Here is a 26,498-nt window from a genome sequence, read left to right on the forward strand (position 1 = left end):
TTTGTAAGATATACTTTTGCAAGCTGTAAAAATTACAAGAAAGTATATAATGCATTGAAAAAAATCGAGTGAAGAGGTTGTTGAATATGCTGAGGGCTAGATCGCTACATACAAATTTCTGGAAAAACACACTGAAAGGTTCACAGGAGTTTCTCTCTGAAGATCCATTTCAGTTTATTGTAAGATAAATGTATGCAAATCAAATTGGCATTTTGAGTTTACCTTCAGATCACTGTATTTTGGGGATATCTGCATTTTCAATACTGATTAAGGACAATTCTCTCAGCATGAGCCTATGTATTGAAGTTTTATTATAATTCAAGGAGAAAAGGTCAGCTCTTAGTGGAGATGACATTTTTTAGATTATGTTCAGGATGAAATCTTACAGCCCAAAACTTGATGAACACTCCTTTAAATGTTAATGTTTGTGAAGGAATAGTAATAACATTTCCATATGGGTTCAATAATATTGCAAGCAAACAAAATAGCTGATTGGTACAACTTTTAAAAAACTTGTGTTATTTTTCTGAAAAAAAAAAAATCAATCCAGAAAATACATGCTTTGCTTATTATAGGGAGGAGAAACTTATGTATTGAAACTAGAGATTATATGGATGATCATATTCTGTAGACAATCTGATTTAAAGGACCTAAAATGCAGATAATGTACTACTTCATATTTGATAATTGCTTAACACTGTATTTCCTAAAAACTGTATTACTTTATCTTTTTTTGTTTATTTTGTTTTATTTGTTTTTTTTTTTTTTTTTTTTTTTTCAGTAAATGAGGGAGGTATTAAACAGGCATCCAATTTGTGTCCAGATCCTGGAGAACCAGAAAATGGAAAACGGATAGGCTCAGATTTTAGGTAAAATATAAACCCTACCATTGTATCATTTCTCTAATACTGAACTTGGAAAATGTGTATGTTAAAAATTTATTGCTGTTGTTGAGCTACTCTTTCAAAACTGAACTTCTTAGTAAAAAGTGAAATGGAATTCTGTATAAAATTATGTAGTACAATATAGTCTGTACTTGGTATGCAAAGAAGATAAAATACCTACTTGGAAGAAAGCCTATATCTCTGATAATCTGGCAAAAAATTGGACTGAAGGTAAGTTAGAATTCTCATGTAAATATTGTATTAGATTTACAAATATTGAGCATACATGTGGTACTGGAGATTTTTGTGAAGGACAAAGCAAAATTGAATGCAACACAAAAAGAACAATAAAACCTCACAGAAAAATGTTGAGATATTATTATAGAAATATTAATTGGAATCTAATAGAGAATATTATATTTTCTACAGTATGTTTTTCAGGAACCCAGAAGTTTGATACATGCAGGTGTATTTCCCTAGTAGTCCTCAGAGTGGATTAGCACTCTTAATGCAGACTATTTTTTTTATTAACTTTGATACATACCCAATTGGTAGTCTATATTATTACTGCATTAAAAAAAAATAAAATCAGAAGTAAAAAGTTGTACTTTGTTTCTAGCAAATTCTTACATTTCATTCCTTGCTATCTTTTTTGAATGTTTCTAGGAAGACTCCAAAGAATCAAAGAATTATATGCTGCCAGTGATTTATTCCACTTTTTTTTTTATTTAACCTAAACTCAAATTTTAGCCCAATTTCCTCCTCTATTCTCAGCTATCTTTCAAATTTGTTATCTTATAAGAAAAAAAAGTTTGCAATACTCTTTCTAAACACGCTATGTTTTTTTCTCAGTGAACATATATGACTCCTACTGTCAGTAACAGCAGTCGTTGATGTATTGTATGAGTAGAGACACATATATAATCACTTCTTGAAAATGTTTTGAATTAATTTTAAACTCTTATCTATCTGAGTTTCTGAATTGTTTCCTTTTCAATTGTTGAAGATTCATTTCATTACGTGCTAAAAAGAAGTAAACATACATATTATCATATATTTGATATACAGACAAATTTTAGACTATTAAAAGAATAAATCTAAAGCTATGTTCTTGCTTTACATCATATGCTAATTTCACATTATCACCATGTTTACAAATCCCTTCAAAACACCTAAGTGAGGAAAGAGAAAAGGAAGAAATAAGTAGGGAGGAGATTGATAATTTTTAAATTAATTGGTTTTATTACATCCAGTTTTGTTCAAAAGATGTATTTTACATATCACACAGTACACTTCCTAACATTTGAAGGCAGTAAGTGTTAGAGTAATCTGGAAGATGAGCAAAGATTTTACAAAATTATGTTACTTCATTCTTTTACATAACTACTACTTTGTTTCATTTTGTTTTGCCTTTTCTTCCTGTAATCAAGCAGAGCATAGAATTGACAATGACATCCCAAGTAAACGTGCTAGCTGGCAGTCAGTTAGTTATTGTAATTTCTCAGTCAGTTATTATAGTCTCTATCTAGTTTTGAGAAAAGAAAAAGTTTATTGTGCATCAGAGAAGGCTTTATATTTAGGTATTTTATGGAATGTAATTTCTGACATTACCTGAAAAACATGATTTCTCAATATTTTCAGAGAAATAAAAATAAATTAACTATATTTTTTATCTGTCATGCTTTCTAGAATGATTACTTAGTCCAGTGTTTCATATTTTAATCTCAGAAATATGGCTTGGTAACGAAAGCCTTTGACAGAGAATCTGCAAGTCCTTTTCTAGACTTGTCTCTGCAAGTGGCCACTGAAATACTTACCAGCAAGATCATTCCAGTTAAACTTAGGTGAGGGGTAGTACCTTGAAGGAGATATGATAATGATCATGCCCTCATCTTTCTTTTTAGGCCAAAGTATTAGGATATACTTTAACATTATTTTTCATTTTACACTGTGATGATGTGACTGTCAAGCTTTCCTATTTCAAATGAATTTATGAGAAAATGAAAGGAGAAGGAATTCAATTTACTGAACAATAGAATTCAAGATATACAAGATAGCAAAATCAATATATTTTCTTTTTAAGTGGTTTTTTCCCCCTAATTTCTCACTAAACTCAGTGAATTTTTTTTCTTTTTGAAAAAGTCCCCAAATTATCTGTGAAGGAAGATCAGCTTTTCTCTCAGCTCCCATGAATGTGCTATTTAATGCTTGTATGTATAACATAATGATAAATCCAATCCCATCATAATGGAAAAGAATAAATAACTAGGACATTTCAAATGTATGTAAGTGAAAGAGCATGACTTACGTATACAATATCCACTGGAAGTGAAAAAAGTGAAAGTGAAAAGATGTGTTCAATTTAATGACATTTTTGGTGAACAAAAAAGGTAAATAAGCTTTTGTTTGAACAAAATAAACAGAAGATGTAACAGATACATTATTATGCTCTTGGTCTTACAGGTTGTAATTTTGGGGGCAGGGATGTTTATTTTTTTGAGGAAGTATTTTTCACCTGCCACCAAAGAATGTGTTTTCAGATCAAACTTAATTCATTTTTTTTATAGTGATCCTTATTTTGATCACTTCTTGACATTAATATGGAACCAACCTTTTTACAAAAAGTAAGAAAAAAATTTAAAACCACAAAACCCCAACAAACTAGTACTTAACTGATCCTCTTTCTGTTGAGGGCAGATTCTAGGAACTGTCTAAAATCCTGCTGATTATAAGGGCAGCCTGCTTGCTTCCTGGTTTCTCTAACAGGTTATGTTGCACAGCAGTAACAGTTTCTGACAGCACAGGCTTCTCAATGGCTTCACTGCCACCTCAAATTTATGCTCAAAAGCTGTCCTCAAACTAATTCCTTTCAACTAAATATTTGAATTATCATGATTCAGTTTCTTTCAAGATAAAAACAGTCTGGTCTGGCTAATCTCCAAACAAATCCCGTCTAGTGCAACATCTTCTTAATAGGCAGGTCTATTCTGAGTGTAACTCTCAGAAACAACCCAGAAAGGACTAGTTTCCTTTCAAAAGATTGAGTCTTTCCACTATTTTGTGGTAGCCTCTCTTTATAATGCAAAAACATTGTATTTGGAAATAGTGGGAGGACATACACACACACACGCGCGAACGTTTTCTAGCCACTTTATTGACCGGCCTTGAAAAAGAGCACACTTATTCTTTTGGTTTTATTCATCTTACACATATTAGGGATAAATAAGGTGGTTTCCTATCTAAGGCTTGTTAAAGGTCTTAGGAATGTGAATGGTGAGATTTGTACTTGTAAAGAACAGGACTGGTGAATGTTAGTAATACACATGTCATTAATCTGAAATTGAACACTTGATACATTGAAAAGCGGTCTTACAAGGAACAAAAGCAAACTAAAAATTTTCAGCAGACTGAATAAAATTCCTTTTTAAATTAACCTGGTTTTGATTCTTGCCATTCTTATCATAATGATTGCTCAATTACTTCTTAAGCTTCCAAAGTAAGAATGCTACTAATTCTTTAAAATAAAGAAATACAACATTGAAAGAAAATTCTTACATTTAGTTAAAGAAGGACAGTACTATGGAGAATCTTTTCCAGGTTTTCTTGTACCTGACAGAGAGAAAAATAGCACACTTTTCCTTTTCCCTTCTTGAAATCACTCTCTCTATACTGTAGGAAATAGCTTTACCTTGTGCTTGTCTTTTTTTTCCCCTTCTGATAAGGAAGTGAAAACCCAATTATAATACCTTAATTTTAAAATATAGTATTTTGAAGAAGGGTTTAGATCTATCTTTATCAAGATCAATCAAAATCTAATTTCAGTACAATAGAGAAGAACATGCTCTTGTCACTTCTTTTTAGCTTTCTTCAAATGTGAAGGTGTAGGTTTGGAAGCATTTTATTGCAATTTCACTCTTGTTCCAATTATAAACACTACCTGGTCTCTCAGCACATTCATATGTTCTTACATGGTTCTTACACAGACTTAGAAAATCTGTAATGCAGGCTCTAAGACAAGCTGCAGCATTTCATGACATTCTTTGGGACCTGACACTCCATGTTCACCCTTTTGGATATTTTTTCTAATATGAAAATTCCCCATTGCTACATTTTGAAGTTTTAAAGGCTTTGTTTCTGATGCTAGATGCCTATTTGAGCATAACAGGCCTTTGCACATTGAAATAAAGTGAAGAAGACTTGCTAATAGCTGTCAGCTTTTCCTGTACTGAAAAAGATATTTTACCTCAGAAAGAAAACCTCCCTTCCCTAGAAGTTTCTTAAAATTTTAAATATACTAGTGTTTGTTCTGCTGGAATTTCCAACAGCTTAGTTTACGTTACCTGTTATAGAGTGAAATACACATCTTTCCCACATGATTGTCCAATTTTAGAATCGATGCCACTATGGAAAATATAAGAAAGATGTAATTGATGGAGAGAAAAAGTTTTCGTGTGGACTTGTTGCTTTTTTTCATTGTTGCGTTTTGGAGACTTTTTTCCTTTGTTTGTTTATAGTGGAATAAACATAGCCAAACTGAATTATACTTGAACAAGTATTTTATTATAAAGCAAACATGTTCCTCCACCACTATCCCAAAGTTCTGCCTTCATGAAATGAATGAATGAGCCTATCTCTATCCCTCTGTCTCTGTAGTGTAGTTCAACTAGGTATTTAAAGATGAAATTCAGATCAAATTTGGATTATAACAAAGCAGTGAGTGCTGTTGGACAGCCACAAAGATGGTGGTCTTAAAAATACAGATTCTATTGCAAGAAGGAAACATATGAAGTTCATATTAAAGACAATTTATTATACCAATGAGTTGAGTTACAGTATACCTAATGATAATTTCTTCTTTCATTTTATGTTATGAAATAATTTACAGTTATTTTCTTTGGAAGAATGACTTTGAAGTGTAACCACATTGATTGACTGGAAGTTTCATACTTAATTTACCTTAAACCTTCTCTGAATCAAATACCCTTCTCTGAAGATAGTTAAGGTGGGCTTCCAGACTCTGAAACTTCAAGCCAGTCATTCTGAAGAAAACTCATGATTTGCAGTATGAGATGCGAGGCTAGTTTAGAGGGGTATAGTATATGTTTCATTTGTCAGCAGTTAATTGGTTCCTTTGTCAAGCAGAAGCCTCCGACAGCACAAGCTTTGTGGGAAAAGGTGACACCTTAAGAACTGCTTAAGCAGAATTACCAATGGTCTCCAGTGTTGAGAAATTGTCTGCAACTGATATTTAGTCATCACTTTAGTTAGTTCAGCACGTGGTAAGGATTTTTCTTGACCAGAAGTTTTGAAGATTTAGATATTCTAACATTGTACCTTGGAATCCTAACATCTTGCAGTAATATTTCCATTTACTTTATCAACTGATCTACAAAAATGTTCCCATGTATGCTTTTAACTTCGCACAGATGCTGTGGCTTAGCTCAACTCTCTTCCTGTGGCTCAAAGAGACTACGGTAGATTCTATCTGTAGCTTGCACATAAATAATTATGGATCAGTGGTGTGTAGAAAGTTGCTAGGTTAAGAAAATTTGATTCACTGTGCATAGTCTTGAAAGCTTATGTATAGCTTTAGCTTCTTTTGCTGCAGATGGAGAAAATAATATAAGTGCTGCAATACAGATTATTTGTTTACACTAGCATTAAAATGTATCATAATATTAAATTAATTCTTTGATAGGGACAGACTTTAAGATCTGATGTTTAGGTATTTCTGGTTGTCTATTTTTTTTCTATGGCAAAAATGGTGTACTCTTTCAAACTTGTTCAGTTGCAGGTGTCAACAGCATATGTTAATATGGCAGAAAGATGTGAATCTTGGAGGATGCTTTTTTCTATACTTTAATGTATATATGACTTTTCAGTTAATTCCACAGAAACAGAATGGTACTGCAATGTATGAATTCAGATGTATTCCCTGCACATCAGTGCAAAAATCAAAACTGCATTATCTCCTTCTAGTCTGTCTCACCTATCCATCGCAAAATTTACAAGAGAAATGTAAGTTTAAAATGCAGAATAATATAATTTATTTAGATAAGTCACAGAATCACTAAGGTTGGAAAAGACCTGTAAGATCATCAAGTCCAACCATCAACTAACACCACCATGCCCATTAAACCATGTCCCACAGTGCCACGTCCAAACGTTCCTTGAACACCTCCAGTGATGGTGACTCCACCAGTTCCCTGGGCAGCTTATTGCAGTGTTTCACCAAAACAGCTGTGTTGGTACAGCTCAGCTTGAGGTTTTGGTTCCTTGCATAACTGAGTCGTGTTCGATAATAATTTAAAGAATATAGCAAATAATGGAGGAAAAGAATCTAAAATGAGTTAGTTTGCTACACGTATGCCAACTGTTAAAATAATACTATTCAATATAAACTTCATGTGAAGTTCAAAATTTTAAACCTGTTCTTTTGCATCCTTTAGAGATTCTATAGCTTCATTTTAGGCTCCTTCTTACTGCTTACAAATTCCTTCTTACAAATTCAGGGCAGGTGATGGAGAATTCAAAAAGAGATATGAGATTAAAAGTGTTTCCTCAAATGTGTATAACTGTCTTATTTAATATTTACTGATACTTTTTTTCTAATTAAAATATGTCCAAATTTTGGGTTTTTTTCCTGAAAATGCAAACCTAATGGCAATTATCTTTTGTCCTATTAGAAATAGAAACTGGCAGATAAAGTTACTGAGAGACACAGGTCAAGCATGCATTTTTTAAGCTATGAGCTGCTTTAGCACAGTATGTTGTAGATGCAAAAGCTTTATGAGTTCAAAATAAATTGAATAGCTCTAGTGAGTCATAGAAATATTGGTTGGAAGGGTCTTTGAGAGGGCATCTACTCCAGCCTCCTGCCCAAAGCAGGACTAATGCCAATACTAAATCAGATTAGCTGCAGCTTTGTTTAGCCAATCCTGAAAACTCCCAAGAACGGAGATTTTACAACAGTCTGGGTATGCTGTTCCAGTTCTGCCCTGCCTGCCTTGGAAGAAGTTTCTTGTAATGTAAAACCTGAATCTCCTAAACTGCCCCTTGTATATTGTCTGCAGCATTAAGAAAAGTTTGGCTTCATGATCTTGGTAACGGTTCTTGAAGTAGTTATGGTCTGCTATTAGGTAGTACTTTAGCTTCCTCTTTGTCAGAGCACTGTTACATTGAGCACTATTACGTCTACCATGTAGCCAGTCATTTTGTCATAGAAGACAATCGGGTTGATCATGTATGATTCACCTTTGGTAAATCTGTGTAAGTGCTCCTGATTTCCTATTTGTGCTTTCCTAGAGGACATGCTATTTCCAGGGATTGATGTGTTTCTTAAAAATCCATGTAATGTTAGCCTTTCTACAGTCAGTAGGAACTTCTTATCATCATCACAATTTTTCATAGATGATACCAGCCTTGCATAGAATCAGCCAGATTCTTCAGCACCCTTTGGTGAAAGCTATCTGTCCCGCTGGCTTTGAATACAGCCGTGTTCTTTTACCTGTTGTTGCCCAGTATTGGCTGTCCCTCTTCTTCCCAAATCATGCTGGTACATGCAGATGTCTAGGAGCAGATGTGTTGTAGAAATTGATGCAGAAAAGGCATTGAGTACTTCTGCCTTTTCCATATTGGATTCCAGCACCATAAGGTTGCCTCACCCATTTATTAATGGACCCACATTGTATATGAACTTCCTTTTGTGACTAATATACCCACAGAAACTCTTTTTCTTACACTATAGTGTGCCTTACCAGTATTAGCTCTAGCTAGGGACTGGCCCAGGGAGTCTAAATTAGTCACACAGGGACTACTAAATTAGTAGCTCCAGTTCAGAAATTTCCTTAACCATAAATGATTGAAATATGGTAATGATCAGAAGACCAACTATAGATGTTTGTCTTATTCTAAATATTTTCTCTAGGCATTCACTTTTTGTCACTCTTAGTCTGGCCTTTAGCTGCATCCACAGACAGAAATTCTTTGCTGAATATATTCTGCTTTTGAAACTTATTGGAGATTTTTCTGCTGTCCTTTAGATTTTTTCTTTTTTGTTGATGCATGTCTATATTGTATATAATAATGAACAACTCCATATATACCATGCTTCAGTTCTCTTGAGATGTACAAAACAGGTATAGTCTACACACACTTTTACAGGGCTTCATCTGATAAGCAGTTTGGATCAAATCTAAGTCAGGCAATCTAACTGGCCTTAATTGTCCACACTATTTTTTGGTGATTTGTTCCCACACTCTGTGTTGGACTACTCTGCCAGCTTTCTCTAAATAATACCTGCCCACAGTTCAGAGGTAGACTACTCCAGGGCCAAGTCCCTCAAAACCAGCTTCCATGATCTGATTTTCTCTCTCCACAATTTGTAGTTCTCTAACATACCAGCAGGCTTTGATCAGACCTCCCACATGTCCTTATGCAGTACCTCTGGACATGCAATAGATATCATCAATTTCATCCTATGAAGAATGCCTCTTTGGCCTATAACACAGTCCTCAAATTATTTGAGATTCTGTCAACTAAAAAAAAAAAAAAGAGAAAGAGAAAAAGAAAGAGAAAGAGAAAACGAAGGAAAAGGAAAAGGAAAAGGAAAAGGAAAAGGAAAAGGAAAAGGAAAAGGAAAAGGAAAAAAAAGAAAAAAAAACCTACTGAAATTGCTGCTATGTCACCACACCATCAAACCCATGGCCAAATGCTCTAGAGAAAGCTAAGTCTAAGGAGTGTAGATGTAATCCTATCTTTTCTCATTTTGTCTTAGAGCTAATAATTATTTCCTGGTAATCTGCATGTCCTTTTTGAATCTTCATCATACTCATCTCTCATGTACTATAACTGGGAAGTGACACTTCACTGTCCTGTACCCAGTTACCAAACTTTGTTTAGAGAGAGATGGATTTTGAACTGAATTCTTGTATGTCATACATAAAAGATATTGGAGAAAAAATATCACCAGCAGAAACAAGAAGAAGGATCTCTCCTACTAGGCAACTGTGAAAGAATTAATGCTTTCCCATTTTTGAATGAGTGTATAGGTAGATAATAACAGGATAACATTAAGAAATGTTAATCTCAATGAGGCTTTTAAATTCCTGAGAGACCCATTTTCTTAACGTTTTCTTGATGAGCTCATGGTAGCCAATATGCTGGCCTTTATGGATGCCATTCTTACACTGCAAGTCCAGAAGGATGATACAGATTTCCTGCAGGATGTTTTTTTGTCCTTTTTTTGACCTTTCAGACAGGAAGTGCTTGTTTGATTTTTGATATTACTGTCTTTTTGAGTTGATCTGCCATAGGACCTGATCTCTGGCACTTCCATTTATCTAACTGCCCTTATTAGATCTCACTCACATGGCACACATGTTACAGATTTTGTAAATTTTCCAATCTCACTGTGTTTATAAGTCCAGTATGCTTACAGTCATACACGATCAAATATCATTTTAATATCAAAACTGATTATGACAAGTAAAGTGGATTGGGTAATGTGAGTGTTATTTATACTTTTGGTGATAGAAATAATTATCAGACTTGTAAAGTCTTCATAATCATTTCAATCTGGAATTTTTGCCAGTTACTGTTTTGATACCATCAGTTCAATTCTTTTAGTAAATGGTGTACTTCCTGCTCAGTGTTTCCTCTTTAAATTGGTCCATGGTTAGTTAAAGGAGATATATTTCCATGTAATCTTTTTTCAGGTGGTCCTTTTTTTTTTGAATAATCAAAGAGATTCAGATTTTCTCAACATGACTTTCTACAGCAGACAGATTCTTGTGAAAATCTAATCTTCAGAAAGTTATTCTTGTCTTCCCAATTGCTACCTTTTGAACCTTGCTAGTCCCTGGAGTAGCTGAGTATAATTTTTAATGTTGATGAGAAGATCATCTTTCCATTTCATAATTTTGAAATTTTCTGCAACTTTGTGGTCTGCCTTGTGGCTCTTTTTCCTCAGTCTCATATAGAAGCTTTTCCGCCTTACCTTGCAAGGGCCTTTATGTTATGTTTACTTTTTTATTTTTCTCAGTTTTTACTTTTATATCTTCCTCTGTTTTTCATGGACTCTACAGCTCTGCTTTATCCCATTCTTTCACAAACGTTCTTATACAAACAGGAACTGGTTTTGGAATAGTTTATAGAGCTGTTATCCACTATCAACTCCTCCTTTTCTGAGATGTCTGTTCAAGTGACTGTATCATCTTTCAAGTCCTCATTACTTATTATCTGTGTCTCTGTAAAGCACAGGTACTGCCCAAATTTCATCAGCCATATTGTGTTGACACCATTCCTTTCAAATATCTAACATTTCTAACTCCCTTAATTTTATTCTTGTTCTGTTTAGTATCAATCTTCTTTAGTAGCTATTTTCATCATAGATGTATTTGAATTGATTACCTAACAAAAGCTAATTTCTGGAATGTGTGCCTAGTCTTTTTTGTCTGCCTTTGTAAATTGTACTGAAACTGAAATTACTATTACAGCATTAAAATCCCCATCTATAAGGAAAGAAAAACAGGGCTTATTCTTTGCAAGTCAAACCCTGAAGAGAAACATGAATTTTAGTATGTGTTTCAGAAAAAAGGAGTGTTACACCTTGTGGGATCAAGCACAGGTTTGAAGATCCCAGGCAAATCAATAGTGATACCTTCTCACTATTGAGTGATAACCTCAGACCTCTTCCAACCACTTTGCAAAAGTGCCAGTTTTAGAGAGTTATAAAGGAGCCTTAAAAAATTCATTTAGATAAAGGAAGAACTATGCCAGTACAGAGGTTTTGCTTACAGAGATTTACAAACCAAAATGTTTTAAAATAGGTAACATAGCAAAGGCTGGAAAACGGAGTAGAGATTATGGCATCCATCTGAGGAGGGTCAGATAATTCCATGACTTATGAGGTCACAGAGGAAAGCTATTATAACATAGACTTTTGGGGAGTTACTCCATGTTTAACCTTAAAATACACAGGGAACTGCATGCACAGTGTGGCCAAAGTCTTGTAAGCCATGTGTACGTATAAAATAATTTATCAAGGCAAATGCAGTTAGGGAGGCCTCTGAGAGCCTTTGAGGGGTTATACATTAATAAAAAGTTTAAATAAAGACCTGATGCTAAGATCTGGTAGCTAATATTCTGTACAAAAAAGTGTGTTATGAAACAAAAGTCACCTTGTATTTTTACTGGAACAGAACTGAAAAGCACTTACTGTGAGCATTATCCCACAAAAAGAGTTAATTCAAGACCTGATTGAATGTAAATGTAAATCTAGGCAGAATTCTTAGAAATCAATGGGTCTGTGATGTGATATTTTGATACGTTTGAGTTAGAATGAAATGCCTTGTAACTATTCAGTATTGATGGTGTACTAATGTCGCGATGACCAAATTATGAGGGAAGATTTTTCAAGGAACTGTACCAAAATAAAAAAACCCAACTAATTCCTTTTCTGCACAGGTAATTAATTAAATAAGCTATCTTATTCTGTTCAGTTATAGAAGAATTAGTAGAGAAAATGAAACCTTAAATAATTTTGAGATATTCAGATTTCTAAATTGATTTTTAAAAGCCTCATATACAGATACATATGTACACAAAATCATTGGGATATGATAGCAAAAGTACAATGAAAAACACCATTAAAAAATAATTTACCATGCTGTTTGCTTTTGTATCAGCACTTCCCTTATTCCCCCATGAATAAGGGCTGCTCTTCTGTTTTCACAGAATATCAGCACACCTATGTTTAGTTTGGTTAAGCGTGGGTCTTTGTGGCCTAGTGCTTTACACTTAACTAACATCCATAGTATTAGCTGTGCCTAGACTAGGGAATACCATAGGTCATGTAATTTGCGTTAGCTATTACATATAAAGGAAATATTTGTTAATATTAGGCTATTAAAAAATAAGGATAATGAAGGAAAAGGAGTTTGTGCTTTTCCACTTTTATGACATTTTAGTTTTGGAAGCATTTTCAAAATACTGTGTTTTGTTGTATTTCTTATTGCAAAATGCTATTCTTGGTCATGTCCATGCAAGTATCTTTATGCAATCACTGTGGAGTTTGGTAAATAATGCTGTATGATTTTTATCTGCAAGATTTTATCACATTTTTAATACCAAAACATAAAGCTTTATCAGTAGCCACTATAAGGGTGATACTCCTCCAAATTCCACTTACAAAATATCCTTCACTACAAAATGCAGTGTCACTGTAGATGAGATTTTCAAAATATAAATTTTTAGTTTACTTCACTCTTCTCAGAATTTCTTCAATAACATCTCTGCTTTAGTCTTTTGGGTTTATTCCTTCTTAATTAGAGGAGAAAAGAAGAGTATTTCCCAAATGTCATTCATTTTTGGCAGAAGCATGAGGTAACACACTGAATCACAGATTTATGGTTCTTTCTCATCAGTCATATAAAGAATAGGATAAAAAATAACACCACCTTTTAATTCAAAAGCATAACGACAATCATTTAGCAACTGAGAAGGTAAAAGGTGCTCTCTGAAGACCTTTGTGACACTATAGGTTGTCCACAGTCACAGTTTATAGATATATTTTACAACTGTGATAGACAAGCTTTTAGAAACAGCAAGCTGAAATTATGGAGTGTAAGATCCTGATGTCAGAGAAAGGCCTGATATATTGACTATTTTCAACTGTAATCTGGACTGGAAACAATAATGATACTAAAGGAGAAGAATTATCTCCGTAATACACATTTATGTATTGAGTTTTTTAACTTTTCCAAACTGAAAAAAAACCCCAATCCTCCCCTCAGAAAAACATAAGAAAACAAACCAAACAAACAAACCAAGTTTTTCTGGGCTTATTTCCTGTTTTTTTTCTGTGCCAAGTTTGCAACACCAAATGTCAGCTCCATATGGAAAAGTACAAAATCTTTTGAAGCCAGCATTATCACTTCGTAAGTAATCACAGTTAAATACCTAGAAAGATGTTTTTAGAATTCTTTTATTTTCTTCTTAATTTGAGAAACATATGCCAGTTAAAGGAGTAAATGTTCATATTCACCTTGTAACTTTCATTGTCTAGTAGTTATTACATTCAGAATCTTGTTACTAGCAAGAGAACACACACCACTTATATGCAGTCAAGACTTTACTGCTAGCCTAATTAAAATCTTAACCTACTAATCAAAATATAAAACCTAGCTATTACTCGTCTATTTACAATAATGCATTCCTTATTAATAGGATACCATTTTTTTTAATACAAGAAACCTTATTAATATCTAATCCTTTCCTTTGGTATTGTGCTCCCCCTTCCAATGCCCCTCTGGTTCTAAAGTCAAAAGCACCAGACTTCCTCAAGAAGAATCAGGGGTGGGGAGACATTTACAGCAAGTCATCTGTATCCTGAGGTCTTCGCTGGGAGGAATACTATGTTTATAGTGTGGATTTCTTCCTCAGTCTCATGGTTGACCTTTTGGCTCTTCTTCTAGGTGATTTCCTTATATCTCTTTCTCATTGTTTCCTAGCTTCAATTAACATAGATTTCTATTGTTTATTACACAGTGTCCAGGTTTATGAAACCTTTACTATATCGAAGTCAGAAGTTAGGTTAGCAAATAGTCCCTTGACCTCCAGATGACTGTTAAAAAGAGGTAAACTAGCTCTGGCCAAAATGAGCCCAGAGAAGGCTGAATGCTGTGCAGTCAGGCTAGTACATAGTCTGCAGCCTTTTACTAAGAGCAAAAAATCGTATTTACTGGATTACATGTTTGTATTGTTTGTCAGGACTGTCATACCTAAAAGAATGGAAAAAATTACTAATACCTGTTTGTAAAAAAATGCTTCTTCTTTTTATGTCATTGTTTGATTTTAGCTTGGGAGCAACAGTACAGTTCTCCTGTGATGAAGATTATGTACTACAAGGTTCAAAAAGTATCACCTGTCAGAGGATAGCTGAAGTTTTTGCTGCATGGAGTGATCATAGACCTGTATGTAAAGGTAAAGAGGAATTCTTACCCTTATACTGATTTTTTCATTTCACATCTATCTACTGTTTGATACCAATCCTGTTAAATTAATATTTTGCAAGTACCTGAAGTTTTAGTCCTAGTGTCCCCACTTTCTTAGCAAAAAAGGTCCCACCTATACTGTTTTGTTTAATATGAACTTTTTCTGTATTTCAGTATGCTTTGGTTTACTTTTGAACTTACATTATGAAGTTCACTTCATAATGAGCTAATGAAAATCTATCACATGCTAAATATTAAGACTCACCAGGATGGATTTAAAAATTGTAGTGATTCAGTATACAGTTAGTGGTTCATGAAGCATCTTCATTACATATTTGCTAAGCAAATGAGAAAGACATGAATTTAGGATTGAGAAGGACTGGACAAGTAAGTCTATATCTGGTTTCAACCTCGACCAAATGGATAAATGGCAAAAAATACAGAAAAACATAAGAGAAGAAAAGCACAAAGTCATTCTGCTGAATATATTTGATGTCCAAGTACTATGACAAGAAGTATAACGAATATATGAATCAAGGAATGAAAGTATTACTGTGTGTATATATATTATATATATATTAGTATATAGAATGAAAATATTAGTGTGTACGTAGATATGTAAATTGGCATAACAACAAAGCCTAATATTGAAGCATACAGTTTGTTCACAAAGAACACTTGGATATAAGAAACAGAAGGGACATTTATCTTGTAATTCAAGGCTATGAATACTTGTACTAATGTCCAAAGGGAACTGTGAGATGTTTCTGAACAGTGGAAGGGGAAAAAAAGTCTGAGGGTGGTATCCAGATGGTGTATAGTAGAAATCCACAAAAGCTGGAAATGTACATGAGTGATTTTAATTTTTTTTGGCAAATAAAATACCAGGGCAGTCTAAATGGGACTTGCTATGGATAAGAATGAAGTTCTAGGTGTAGGTAGCTACCCAAATCTGAGATGAAGAAAAACATAATAGGTGTTACAGTTGCAGAAATAGGTTTACAATGGATCATGTCAGTATATGCTTCAATAATAGCATATCACATAAACAAGTAAAAAGTTTAGCTGTATGAGTATAAATATACATAATATTAACATTTTATATCCTACTACTGTGTACTGTATGTGTGTATAATTACTAGAAATTGCTGAAGAGATACACACACAAACACATGCATAACAGAATTAATCATGTAATGCACATAAATGAAACCTTTATTTATAGTAAAACCATAAGGTTTTATCTACTAGAGTTTTTCAGTGTATTCACATATCCTAAATTAGGTGTAAGTGTGGCTGCATGACAGGATTTATATATTTCTTGTATGATAACCATGATAAAATTACATTCTAAAGATTCTTGGCTGTCATATGCCACGTAAATGGTAACATAAATGGTAACTGTACTGCAAATCTTGCTATCCTCTCTGTATTATATATTTGATAATACAATTTAGTAATCTATTATTGAAAAAGCACTTTAAAAAGAAAGCATACTGCAATTAGCATTCCTTTATCAATATGTCGTGGTTTAAGCCCAGCTGGCAACCAAGCACCACACAGCCGCTCACTCACTCCCCCCAGGTGGGATGGGGGAGAGAATCGGAAGAGTAAAAGTGAGAAAGCTCGTGGGTTGAGATAAAGACAGTTTAATAGGTAAAGCAAAAGCCGCACACGCAAGCAAAGCAAAACAAGGAATTCATTCACCACTTCCCATCGACAGGCAGGTGTTCAGCCATCTCCAGGAAAGCAGGGCTCCATCACGCGTAACGGTTACTTGGGAAGACAAACGCCATTACTCTGAATGTCCCCCCCTTCCTTCTTCTTCCCCCAGCTTTATATGCTGAGTATGACATCATATGGTATGGAATATCCCTTTGGTCAGTTGGGGTCAGCTGTCCCGGCTGTGTTCCCTCCCAACTTCTTGTGCACCCCCAGCCTACTCGCTGGTGGTGAGAAGCAGAAAAGGCCTTGACTCTGTGTAAGCACTGCTCAGCAGTAACTAAAACATCCCTGTATTATCAACACTGTTTTCAGCACAAATCCAAAACACAGCCCCATACTAGCTGCTATGAAGAAAGTTAACTCCACCCCAGCCAAAACCAGCACATTCTCCACCCCTTATTCCATACCATTTACGTCATGCTCAGGTCTCACACTATCCAATACATTCTCATTAACCATCACCCCCCTTCCCATCCTTTGATAGAATACACATATACCATTCCCTTATTCTATGGACCACCCCTGTAAAATGGCCATAACTATCCGCAAATGTCCACAAAATAGACCAGCGCCCACCTCTCTACAACCTCCTTTCTGCAGGCTAAACAACCCCAGTTCTCTCAACCGCTCCTCATAAGACTTGTGCTCCAGACCCCTCACCAGCTTCATTGCCCTTCTCTGGACACACTCCAGCACCTCAATGTCTTTCTTGTAGTGAGGGGCGCAAAACTCAACACAGGATTCGAGGTGCAGCCTCACCAGCGCCGAGTACAGGGGCACAATCACTTCCCTACTCCTGCTGGCCACCCTGTTTCTGATACAGGCCAGGATGCCGTTGGCCTTCTTGGCCACCTGGGCACATTGCTGGCTCATATTCGATCAATCCCCCCAGGTCCTTTTCTGCGGGGGAGCTTTCCAGCCGCTCGTCCCCAAGCCTGTAGCATTGCATAGGGTTGTTGTGACCCAAGTGTAGGACTCAGCACTTGGTCATGTTGAACCACATATAATTGGCCTCGGACCATCGATCCAGCCTGTCCACATCGCTCTGCAGAGCCTTCCTACCCTCAAGCAGATCAACACTCCTGCCCAACTTGGTGTTGTCTGCAAAATTACTGAGGGTTTACTGGATCCCCTCATCCAGATCACTGATAAAGATATTAAACAAAACCAGCCACCAACTGGGTTTAACTCCATTCACCACGACTCTCTGGGCCCAGCTATCCAGCCAGTTTTTTACCCAGCGAATAGTGTACCCATCCAAGCCATGAGCAGTCAGTTTCTCCAGGAGAATGCTGTCGGAAATGGTGTCAAAGGCTTTACTAAAGTCTAGGTATGACTATATCCACAGCCTTTCCCTCATCCACTAAGCGCGTCATCTTGCCATAGAAGGAGATCAGGTTTGTCAAGCAGGATCTACCTTTCATAAACCCATGCTGACTGGGCCTGATCAACTGGTTATCCCAAACGTTCCCCATGATAGCACTCAAGATGATCTGCTCCATAATCTTCCCTGGCACCAGGGTCAGACTTACAGGCCTGTAGTTCCTTAGATCCTCCTTCCAGCCCTTCTTGAAGATAGGCGTCACGTTTGTTAAACTCCAGTCAACTGGGACCTCTCCAGTTAGGCAGGACTGCTGATAAATGATTGAAAGTGGCTTGCTGAGCACTCTGCCAGCTCTCTCAGTACCCTTGGGAGGATCCCATCCAGTCCCATAGACTTGTGGGTGTCTAAGTGGTGTAGCAGGTCGCTAACCATTTCCTCTTGGATTGTGGGGGCTTCATTCTACTCCCCATCCCTATCTTCCAGCTCAGGGGGCTGGGTACTTGGAGAACAACTGGTCTTGCTATTAAAGACTGAGGCAAAGAAGGCATTAAGTACCTTTCCTTCAGCCTTTTCCTCCAGCCTTTTCCTCATCCTTTGTCACTATGTTCCCCCCACATCCAGTAAGGGATTAAGATTCTCCTTAGCCCTGCTTTTGTTGTTAATGTATTTATAGAAACATTTTTTGTTGTCTTTTACGGCCGTTGCCAGGTTAAGTTCTAGATGGGCTCTGGCCCTTCTAATTTTCTCCCTACAAAACATCACAACATCCCTGTAGTCCTCCTGAGTTGCCTGCCCCTTCCTCCAGAGGTCATAAACTCTCTTCTTTTTCCTGAGTTCCACCCAAAGGTCTCTCTTCAGCCAGGTTGGTCTTCTTCCCCACTGGCTCATCTTCTAGTGAACATTATAGTTTGTCAAATATGGAAAGCTTTAGAGTGGCATTAGTTGCATTAAAGTACTGATTTAAGTACCTTTGGTGTGCTATGATTTTGGTTCTTTTGATTAACAAGGTGTTTCAGTTAGACTCTTTAGATATACTAAAGCTGGAATATAAACATTTCTTTTAGACTAATAATTATGTCTTTAAGTTTCATGCACAGAACATACAATAAACATTTTGAGAGTTTCGCATAAGTAGCATAAATATCACGTAGTAACATGAAGAAAGTATCTGCAAAAATATGTGTGCATCTGTGCTTGTTGAACTTGCATGTTTGTGTACAAACCATTTGGGCTAACAAATTAGGCAATCATGCATAAATGTTATTTTATGCAAGAAATTAATATTTTCTTGTGAACTGATGCGGCTTTGCAGAGAGCGAGGGCACAGGTGATATATTAATATATGAATAACTTCACCTGTTATTCTTTGAAATGTCACTTAAAGTGCTTTTTATCATGTGGTGTTTCCTATTTGAACAGTACAGCTTGCAATTGTTTTCATTCACTTCTTGAAATTCTATTGTGCACACACCAAAAATCCCACAGTAATGATATATTTTTCAAAAATGGCTTGTGAATATCAACAATTAGTTACATTAATATACTGCAATTGGGTGGAATTCTAAACAGGAACTTTCCAATTCTGTTGGTGCATTTGATTTGACATCATAAATCCTCAGGACTTGTTCTCATAGGGCATATGAGTGCCTGCCAAAAATGAAAGATTAAGTCTCTTTAGCAGTTATTGTATAATACCAGCTGGAACTGGCATAAGAGCATATTCATGAAAGTGAATCTGGAATAAGTTTGAAGCATTTCTACAGGAGAAATATCATAGGACTTTGAGAAGGAATACTGATACATCACTTCCAAAATATAAGCAAATATTGTAGATTATCAACAACTTTTAGACCTTAAGACTAGTTTCCAAGAAAATACTACTTTGGAAGTTTGGCTGATTTCTGAACCTTTTGACTTCTAGAAGAGACTGCAAGAAAATTGTGAAGTTGTGTTATATATCCTGACTAGATTTAATTGCAGTTGGGTTATCTTGAAATTTACCAACAATTATCCTTTCTTTTTCTTTTTTTTTAAATTTTTTAAATATGTTTTATAATTTATGTATCCCATCACCCTAGAAAAATAGCAGTTGCTTGGGTAGATGGACGTGGTGAAGAAATATCGCAGAAAATCAAGGTATTTGCCTCATTGTGATTTATGGATGAGGTATATTGAAAAGAAGTTAGAATTTGGAGCTATGAGGAAAGTATGGCTTTATGTTGTAGGCAAGCAGATAAATTAACTGGTCAGCAGCAGCAGGTGAAAATTAACTGGTCAATTTCTGCATTTTATTGAAACTTTAAAGTGAATTCAATCTCTCAGACACCTTTTTTAGCTGGACTTTTTCAAGATCAATGCATCATGCAAGCCTAAAATTCTGCTGGGGATTTTTAAATTTGTTCCAATTGAAGTTGCCTCATGTAAAGCTTGTAGCATACCATTGTTACAGGACAGCAGAACAAATAATGCCTTCCAATCCTTCCTGAGAAAGAAAAAAAAATGTTCAAAAGATGACATGAGAATCTTTGCCCAGACATTTACTGCACATTGAGTTACAGTTGAAGTCTGTTATTTGAAAGGTGAAAATTTCTGCAGTGGTTAGTTATTTTGTATCCCAAGAAATGCTTAATACATGTGGCTGTAATAATATAACTGCTTACATTGACTTCTCTGTGACTTCATTCAAGAGAGAAAGTTTAAATACTTCAAGATTGAGACCCTACTTTTTTATCTACCATGGGATTCAGTATTCTCCTACAGGGCAATGCCATTATTACAAAGCCAACTTGCTTAAGCAGAGACAATTATCTACTTTATGAAACTATTTGCCAGTTGATAAATCTCTTCATCTCATTTACGTTTCAGGAAATGAAACAGATAGATCTATACACAGTTGGTTGATTAGCCTTTTTATTTTCATGCTTGCTGCTCCTGTTTTCCGCTTGCTTGTTTCTCAGACCCTGTGAAGCATTTATGAATGCTGCCTTTTATAAGTCTGCTGGCAAGTCAGCAACAAGTTCTGCAACAAGTACAGTATTTTGGAAAAGCTCATCTAATCTGTAGGAAGAAAAAGTATTTTTGAAATAATTCTTTATATCTGAGAAAACTAAGGGAGAGACATAATTATGGTTTAAATCATGATCATCCAATTAATAGGCAGGCTACAAAGTAATTTGGATTATTAGTAGTAAAAGGAACAAATGATACTATGTATTTGAATTGGGTTTTGAAAAATTTAGAACACAGGTTTTTTACTTTGTATTGCTATTTTGGTCAGTTCGTTTCACTGACTAAAGTGATTTTTAAAACAACAATGAATTCATGGACTCAGTATCTTTCATTTGACAGATTGTAAACATCAGTTTGATTAACATGGATATGCAAGCAGAATGTACATTATGAATTTTAGATCTTGCCTGTATAAATACTTTACTTACCTATAGTACATTTTTGAAAAATTCATCTTTGACTCACTTCTCTCTGAAATGCAGACATGTATCTGGACCTCTTAAATGTGATGCTGACTAACAATGTATGTGTATATGTATACACACACCCATATATGTAGGTAACATATCATAGATAAATAGGGCTGAAAGTGGTCCCAACCGGTCAGTACTACTTCCTTAGTCCAGCTGTATTTATTCCCAGAAGATGTTTTTCTAACATTATCTATTTCCAAGGAAAGTGCTCTTAGATCCTACTCAAGCACTCCAGTCCTTCATTAGCCTTGCAAGTAGAAGAATTTTTCTAATTGAAATGTGAACCCTTGTTGATGTACTTAACATATTTCAGTAGGTGCTTCTATATAAAAAGTGGGTTATTTGTCTTTTCAAAGGCTTATTGCATACTTCAAGAATACCTGCTCTTCTGTAAACTAACCAACAGCAGTTCAATCAGTGCTTCCTCACGGGTCATATTTGTAGACCTCCCGCCTTCTTCATAATTATCCCAGCAGGTCTGTGTCTTTCTTAAAATATAGTTTCTAAAAATGGACTTAGTATTTTAGAGGGGGCTTTCCCAGTGCTCAGTGGAGAGGAGGAATTATTTCTCACATTTTCACAATTTGTCTACTTTTAGCTATGTGCGTATCTTCCAGTTTGATTGTCTTTTCATAACAGTAGGATATTTTTTACTCAGGTTATGTTTCTGAGCTACTGTAACGCCTGAAAAATTCCTGCCGAATGACTTGCTCCTTATACTGTATTTGTGAATTGATTATTCCTGCTTTTGTGCTTTGTCCTGTACTTGTCTCTACTGAATTGCATCCTATTTTAATGTAATTTCTTCAATTTCTCATTTTTAATTCTAATTATGTTTGCTAATATTTTCATAGTCCTTCCCAGCTCTTTGTTAAATGCAGTAAGTATGCACTTAATTCTGCTGTCCAAGGTGTTAATGAAAATACTGAATGAACCTGACCCAGGACAAACCTCTGTGAAACCTCATTCAGTTATTCTTTCCTTTTGACACTGACACACTGATCAAGAATCAGAGAAGTCTAGTCTGAAAAGGACATCAGGAAATTATCTTAGCTCCTGTTGCAAGCAGGGTCTTAGATTAGGTAATCCATGGCTGTCTCAAGCCAAGTCTTCATTACTTCCAGTGAGGGAGATTGTGCCACTTCTCTCAGCAACCTATTCCAATGTTTAATAGTTCTTAGGAGGGAGAATTTTTTCTTTTATGCAGATGGAACTTCTCCCGAAAAAACTTGTGTCTGTTGACTTTTATTCTGTCTCCATGCATCCTTGTGAAGAGCGTATCTCTATGTTTTCTATAACTACCTTTTAGATAGCAAAGGACTGTGATTAGATTCCTCCTTGAGGGTTCTGATCTCTAGGTTGAACAGATCCAGTTCTTTCAGTCTTCCTTTGACTGTCAAGTTCTCCAGTCGTCTTGGTGGTCTTCCACTGGACCCTTTCCAATTTCTCAGTGTCTCTCTTAACCTGGAGGAACAAAAAATGGACAGTATTCCCTATATGGCCTAACAATCTGAATAATCACACCCGTTCATCTGCTGGCTCTATTGTTACTAATACAGCCCAGGACAGTTTGTCTGTTTGCTGCCATGGCACATTGCTTGGTTTTGTTCAGCTTCCTGTCCACCAAGGCCCTCAGGTGCCTTTCAGTAGAACTGCCTTCATCCGCACTGCTTCTGGAGCTTATTTTATGCCATGTGTAGGACTTTACACTCATCCTTGCTAAAACTCATGTAATTCTTGTTGGCCCAGTCTTCCAGCCCACTGAGGTCTCTCTCCTCCCTCTGCAAACTTGGTGAATGGGCATTCAATCTCATAATTCAAATCAGTTTTAAAGATATTGAATACTATCAGACCTATTACTGACGCATGAGAAACTCCACTCATAACTGTCTGCCAGTTTGACTTTGAGCCTTTAACCACTATACTTTGAACTCTGCAGTGTGGCTCATTTTCCAAACATCTTATGATCTGTGTGTCCCAAACATACTTCAAGAGTTTGTGAAGAAGACGTTGAAAGTCATTGTCAGACATCTTCCTAAATTTAAGATATATTATGTCTATAGCTCTCCTATCATCCACTGAGCATGTTTTTTCATCATAGGAGGCAACAAGATTGGTCCAGTTGGCCTGGACTTCTGAAGTCCAGTCTTTTTTCTGCTACTTGTCTTTCTCATGCCCTTTTGGATCCTAAACTCTGTGATGCTATGGTCATTGCAGCAAAGGCCAGCATTGAATGTCATGACTCCAAAAAAATCTTTCTTATTTTTGAACAGTAGATCTAAAAAAGGCAGCACTCCTGTTTGGCACATTCTGCAGCTGTGTTAGGAAGTTGTCCAAAGTTCACTACAGAAATCTCCCAGTTTGCTTTCGCATGACAGTGTTGCTTTCCTAGCAAATATCAGGGTAGTTGAAGTCCCCTAGGAGAACCAGGGCCTGCGGAGCCAAGGCTTCTGTGAGTTATTTGGAGAAAGCTTGGTCCTGATCAGGTGGTCTGTAGCGGACACCTACCATGAGATCTCCTCTGAGGGAGATCTCACCAACTTTGAAACAACGGCTCTCGACAGAATTGTCTTCTTGTCACTGATAAACCCCATGCACTCAACCCTCTCTTTTACATAGAGGCCAACCACTCCTCTTCCACCCTTTCTGCATTTCCTGAATAGCTTGTAATCATCCATTGCAGTACTCCAGTCATGTGAGCTGTGACACTGCATTTCTGTAATTCCAGTGAGATCATAACTCTTTGACTAAGCATGGAGTCCTGGTCTTGCTTGTTTCTCAGACTGCATGCATTGGCACACTGCAAAGTAGCTCAGGCAAGGACCACGTGTCTGAGCTATAAAATGCAGCTCCTGAGTGAAGTGAGGAGTAACAGGGCTTACCATAGTTCTTTGTCACAAACACTTTCCAGCAGGCTGATCCCAGTTTACAGCTGCACCACATCAGAGCTGCCTTTAAGCAAAGTCAGCTGAGCCCCAGGAATGCAAAAAGAAGGCATATGCAGGGTCCCAACAGTGGACAGCAAATTTTAGATTATATTAATGTTACAGACTATTGTAAATGCATTTTAAGCTGAAAGAAAAATGTAGTGATGTTTTCTGTTAGTTGTGTAAAATGGAGAGAAAATCTGTCATTGTAAAACTTTGATTATGGTGTGAAATCTAGCCTTTTTCTTAGGGAGATTTTTCCTTTTATAGCTTAGTATTAGATATTCATCACATTATCTTACAGTCATGAATTATGTTGTTATTCTTAGGCAATTCAATGGTGCTTATTAATATCAAATATGCAGTGGCTATTGTCAGTTTAACAAATTAAATATACTTTCATTATTAATTTAGTATTTATTGAGTATTAATTCACTGTTGCACATGTAGAATGACTACATCTTCCTAAGTATAGGTAGTTATCAGTGAATCACATCAAGATGTTTAAGGAAGTTCTTCTGAAGAATTATAGATGTAGAATAATATCATTTTTTGTGTGCGTTAGGTTATTTGTGAAGAACTTTTTTCTAACTTTTGAAAATTTGACATGTAGTGAGAAGAAGAAAAATCTCTTTAAACTAACAAAGACTCATTAGATCTAGTGAAAAGATGTATTGCCTCATATTCTAGAAGCAGTGACAGACATTTGACTTCACAGGCACTCTATCCCATCCCTTCATCTCATGATTCAGTCCCCAGTTCACAAGCATCACTTACTGGCATTTTTATTTTACCCTACTCATTTGCATTTACTAATTCTCCAAAGTAATCTGAGAAAAACTTATGACAAAGGATGAAGAGAGATTGAAAGACAAGGTTTTGCCGTTTGCTAAAGGGGAAAAAATTCCATGATGGGCCTGTATATTGTTTTGATTATAGTACGTAAAACTGTGTAACTGGGAAAAGAATTACAAAAGAACTAAAAGATTGATGAATTCTCTGATATTAGCTGGTCCTCTTAGCATTCCCAAAAGGTGGTTAACATAGGGAAAACTCTGATATAGCATCTTCCATCCTCAGTAAAGATCTGCAGAAAAAATAAGAGAGAGGATTTTTTTTTCAGCAGTTACAACACCAAGGCTTTACCATTTCCCTCCAAGCCCCATCTAGTGCCAAGACAGTATTGATTGTACTGGTTATTTTCTGTCTGTTGGCAATGGCTACAAATTAAATAATACTATATTAAGTCTTCAACACAATTGATTTTCATATTATTGGCTATGACAAGTTGCTTAGACAATTTTGGCCTCGTCACAAGTAAAATGTTGTCCTCCTTTAAGCATTTTTTTCTTTTTTTTTTCTTTTTCTCTTTTCTTTACCATTTCTTCTATTTGTACATTAAGTCATATGTATAGTTCACATGAAATAAACATTAGGACATGCAGTCCTACATTCTCTTTCAGAAACAAAACTAAAATTAAATAAGCTGTACTGCAATATAGAAGTATAGAAGAGTTGTATTTTTCCTAAACAAAGAGTGAAGAATAAAGTGTATGTTTTAAATCTTAAATGATAAAAGCCTGTGCTTCCTGATTATGATTTTAAGTTTGTTTAGAGTGATGTCGATAACTGAAACTGCAGTGCATACTATGTGGTGAAAGTCTTATTAATGCAGAACTAACATAACTGAAACACCACTAGCAAGCTAAACATACTGCTGTTTATATTGGCAGAGAAATTGGACTCTTCAAGCATAAAAAGATAGTTTTATTTAAAATTAACTCACCAAAAATTGCGGTCTTCAACCTTTTAAACATGGCTGTGACTATTGTCCTTGAATATTCCTACTGTTACACATTGCAGATTTCTGAAGTTAAAGAAATCTACTATGTTATACTGCAAAAGAACTTTGAAGAAAGGATTACATTCAAGTAGCTTAAATATCATCCAGTGTCTTAACTAATGGGGTGCAACATGAAAAATGTTCCCTTTTTTAACTGGAATGGTAATTGTGAATAGATGTAATAGCTGCTTACAGGGAAAATGTGGGAAGACTCCTCAAAACCTCTGCATTTTGATTTTACTTTAAAGTGATGGTCACCAAAACCTCATTACTGTTAGTTTATGGTTTGTACTTTGTAAGTGACTAATTTAAACAAGAC

At 35.7% G+C, this 26,498-nt stretch overlaps 1 protein-coding gene across 3 annotated transcripts in view; it reads left to right on the forward strand.

Annotated features, from left to right (window-relative positions):
• CSMD3 (CUB and Sushi multiple domains 3) overlaps positions 1-26,498 on the forward strand; it is a 731,455-nt gene that overhangs the window by 297,916 nt on the left and 407,041 nt on the right. For all 3 annotated transcript variants that reach the window (XM_059815714.1, XM_059815715.1, XM_059815716.1), the window contains 2 exons: positions 782-869; positions 14,743-14,867. In XM_059815714.1, the coding sequence (XP_059671697.1) occupies positions 782-869; positions 14,743-14,867 (213 nt within the window). The remainder of the gene's footprint in view (positions 1-781; positions 870-14,742; positions 14,868-26,498) is intronic.

This window comes from Gavia stellata, chromosome 3 (assembly GCF_030936135.1).
Source record: "Gavia stellata isolate bGavSte3 chromosome 3, bGavSte3.hap2, whole genome shotgun sequence".
In the NCBI taxonomy this organism is placed as follows: Eukaryota; Metazoa; Chordata; class Aves; order Gaviiformes; family Gaviidae; genus Gavia; species Gavia stellata.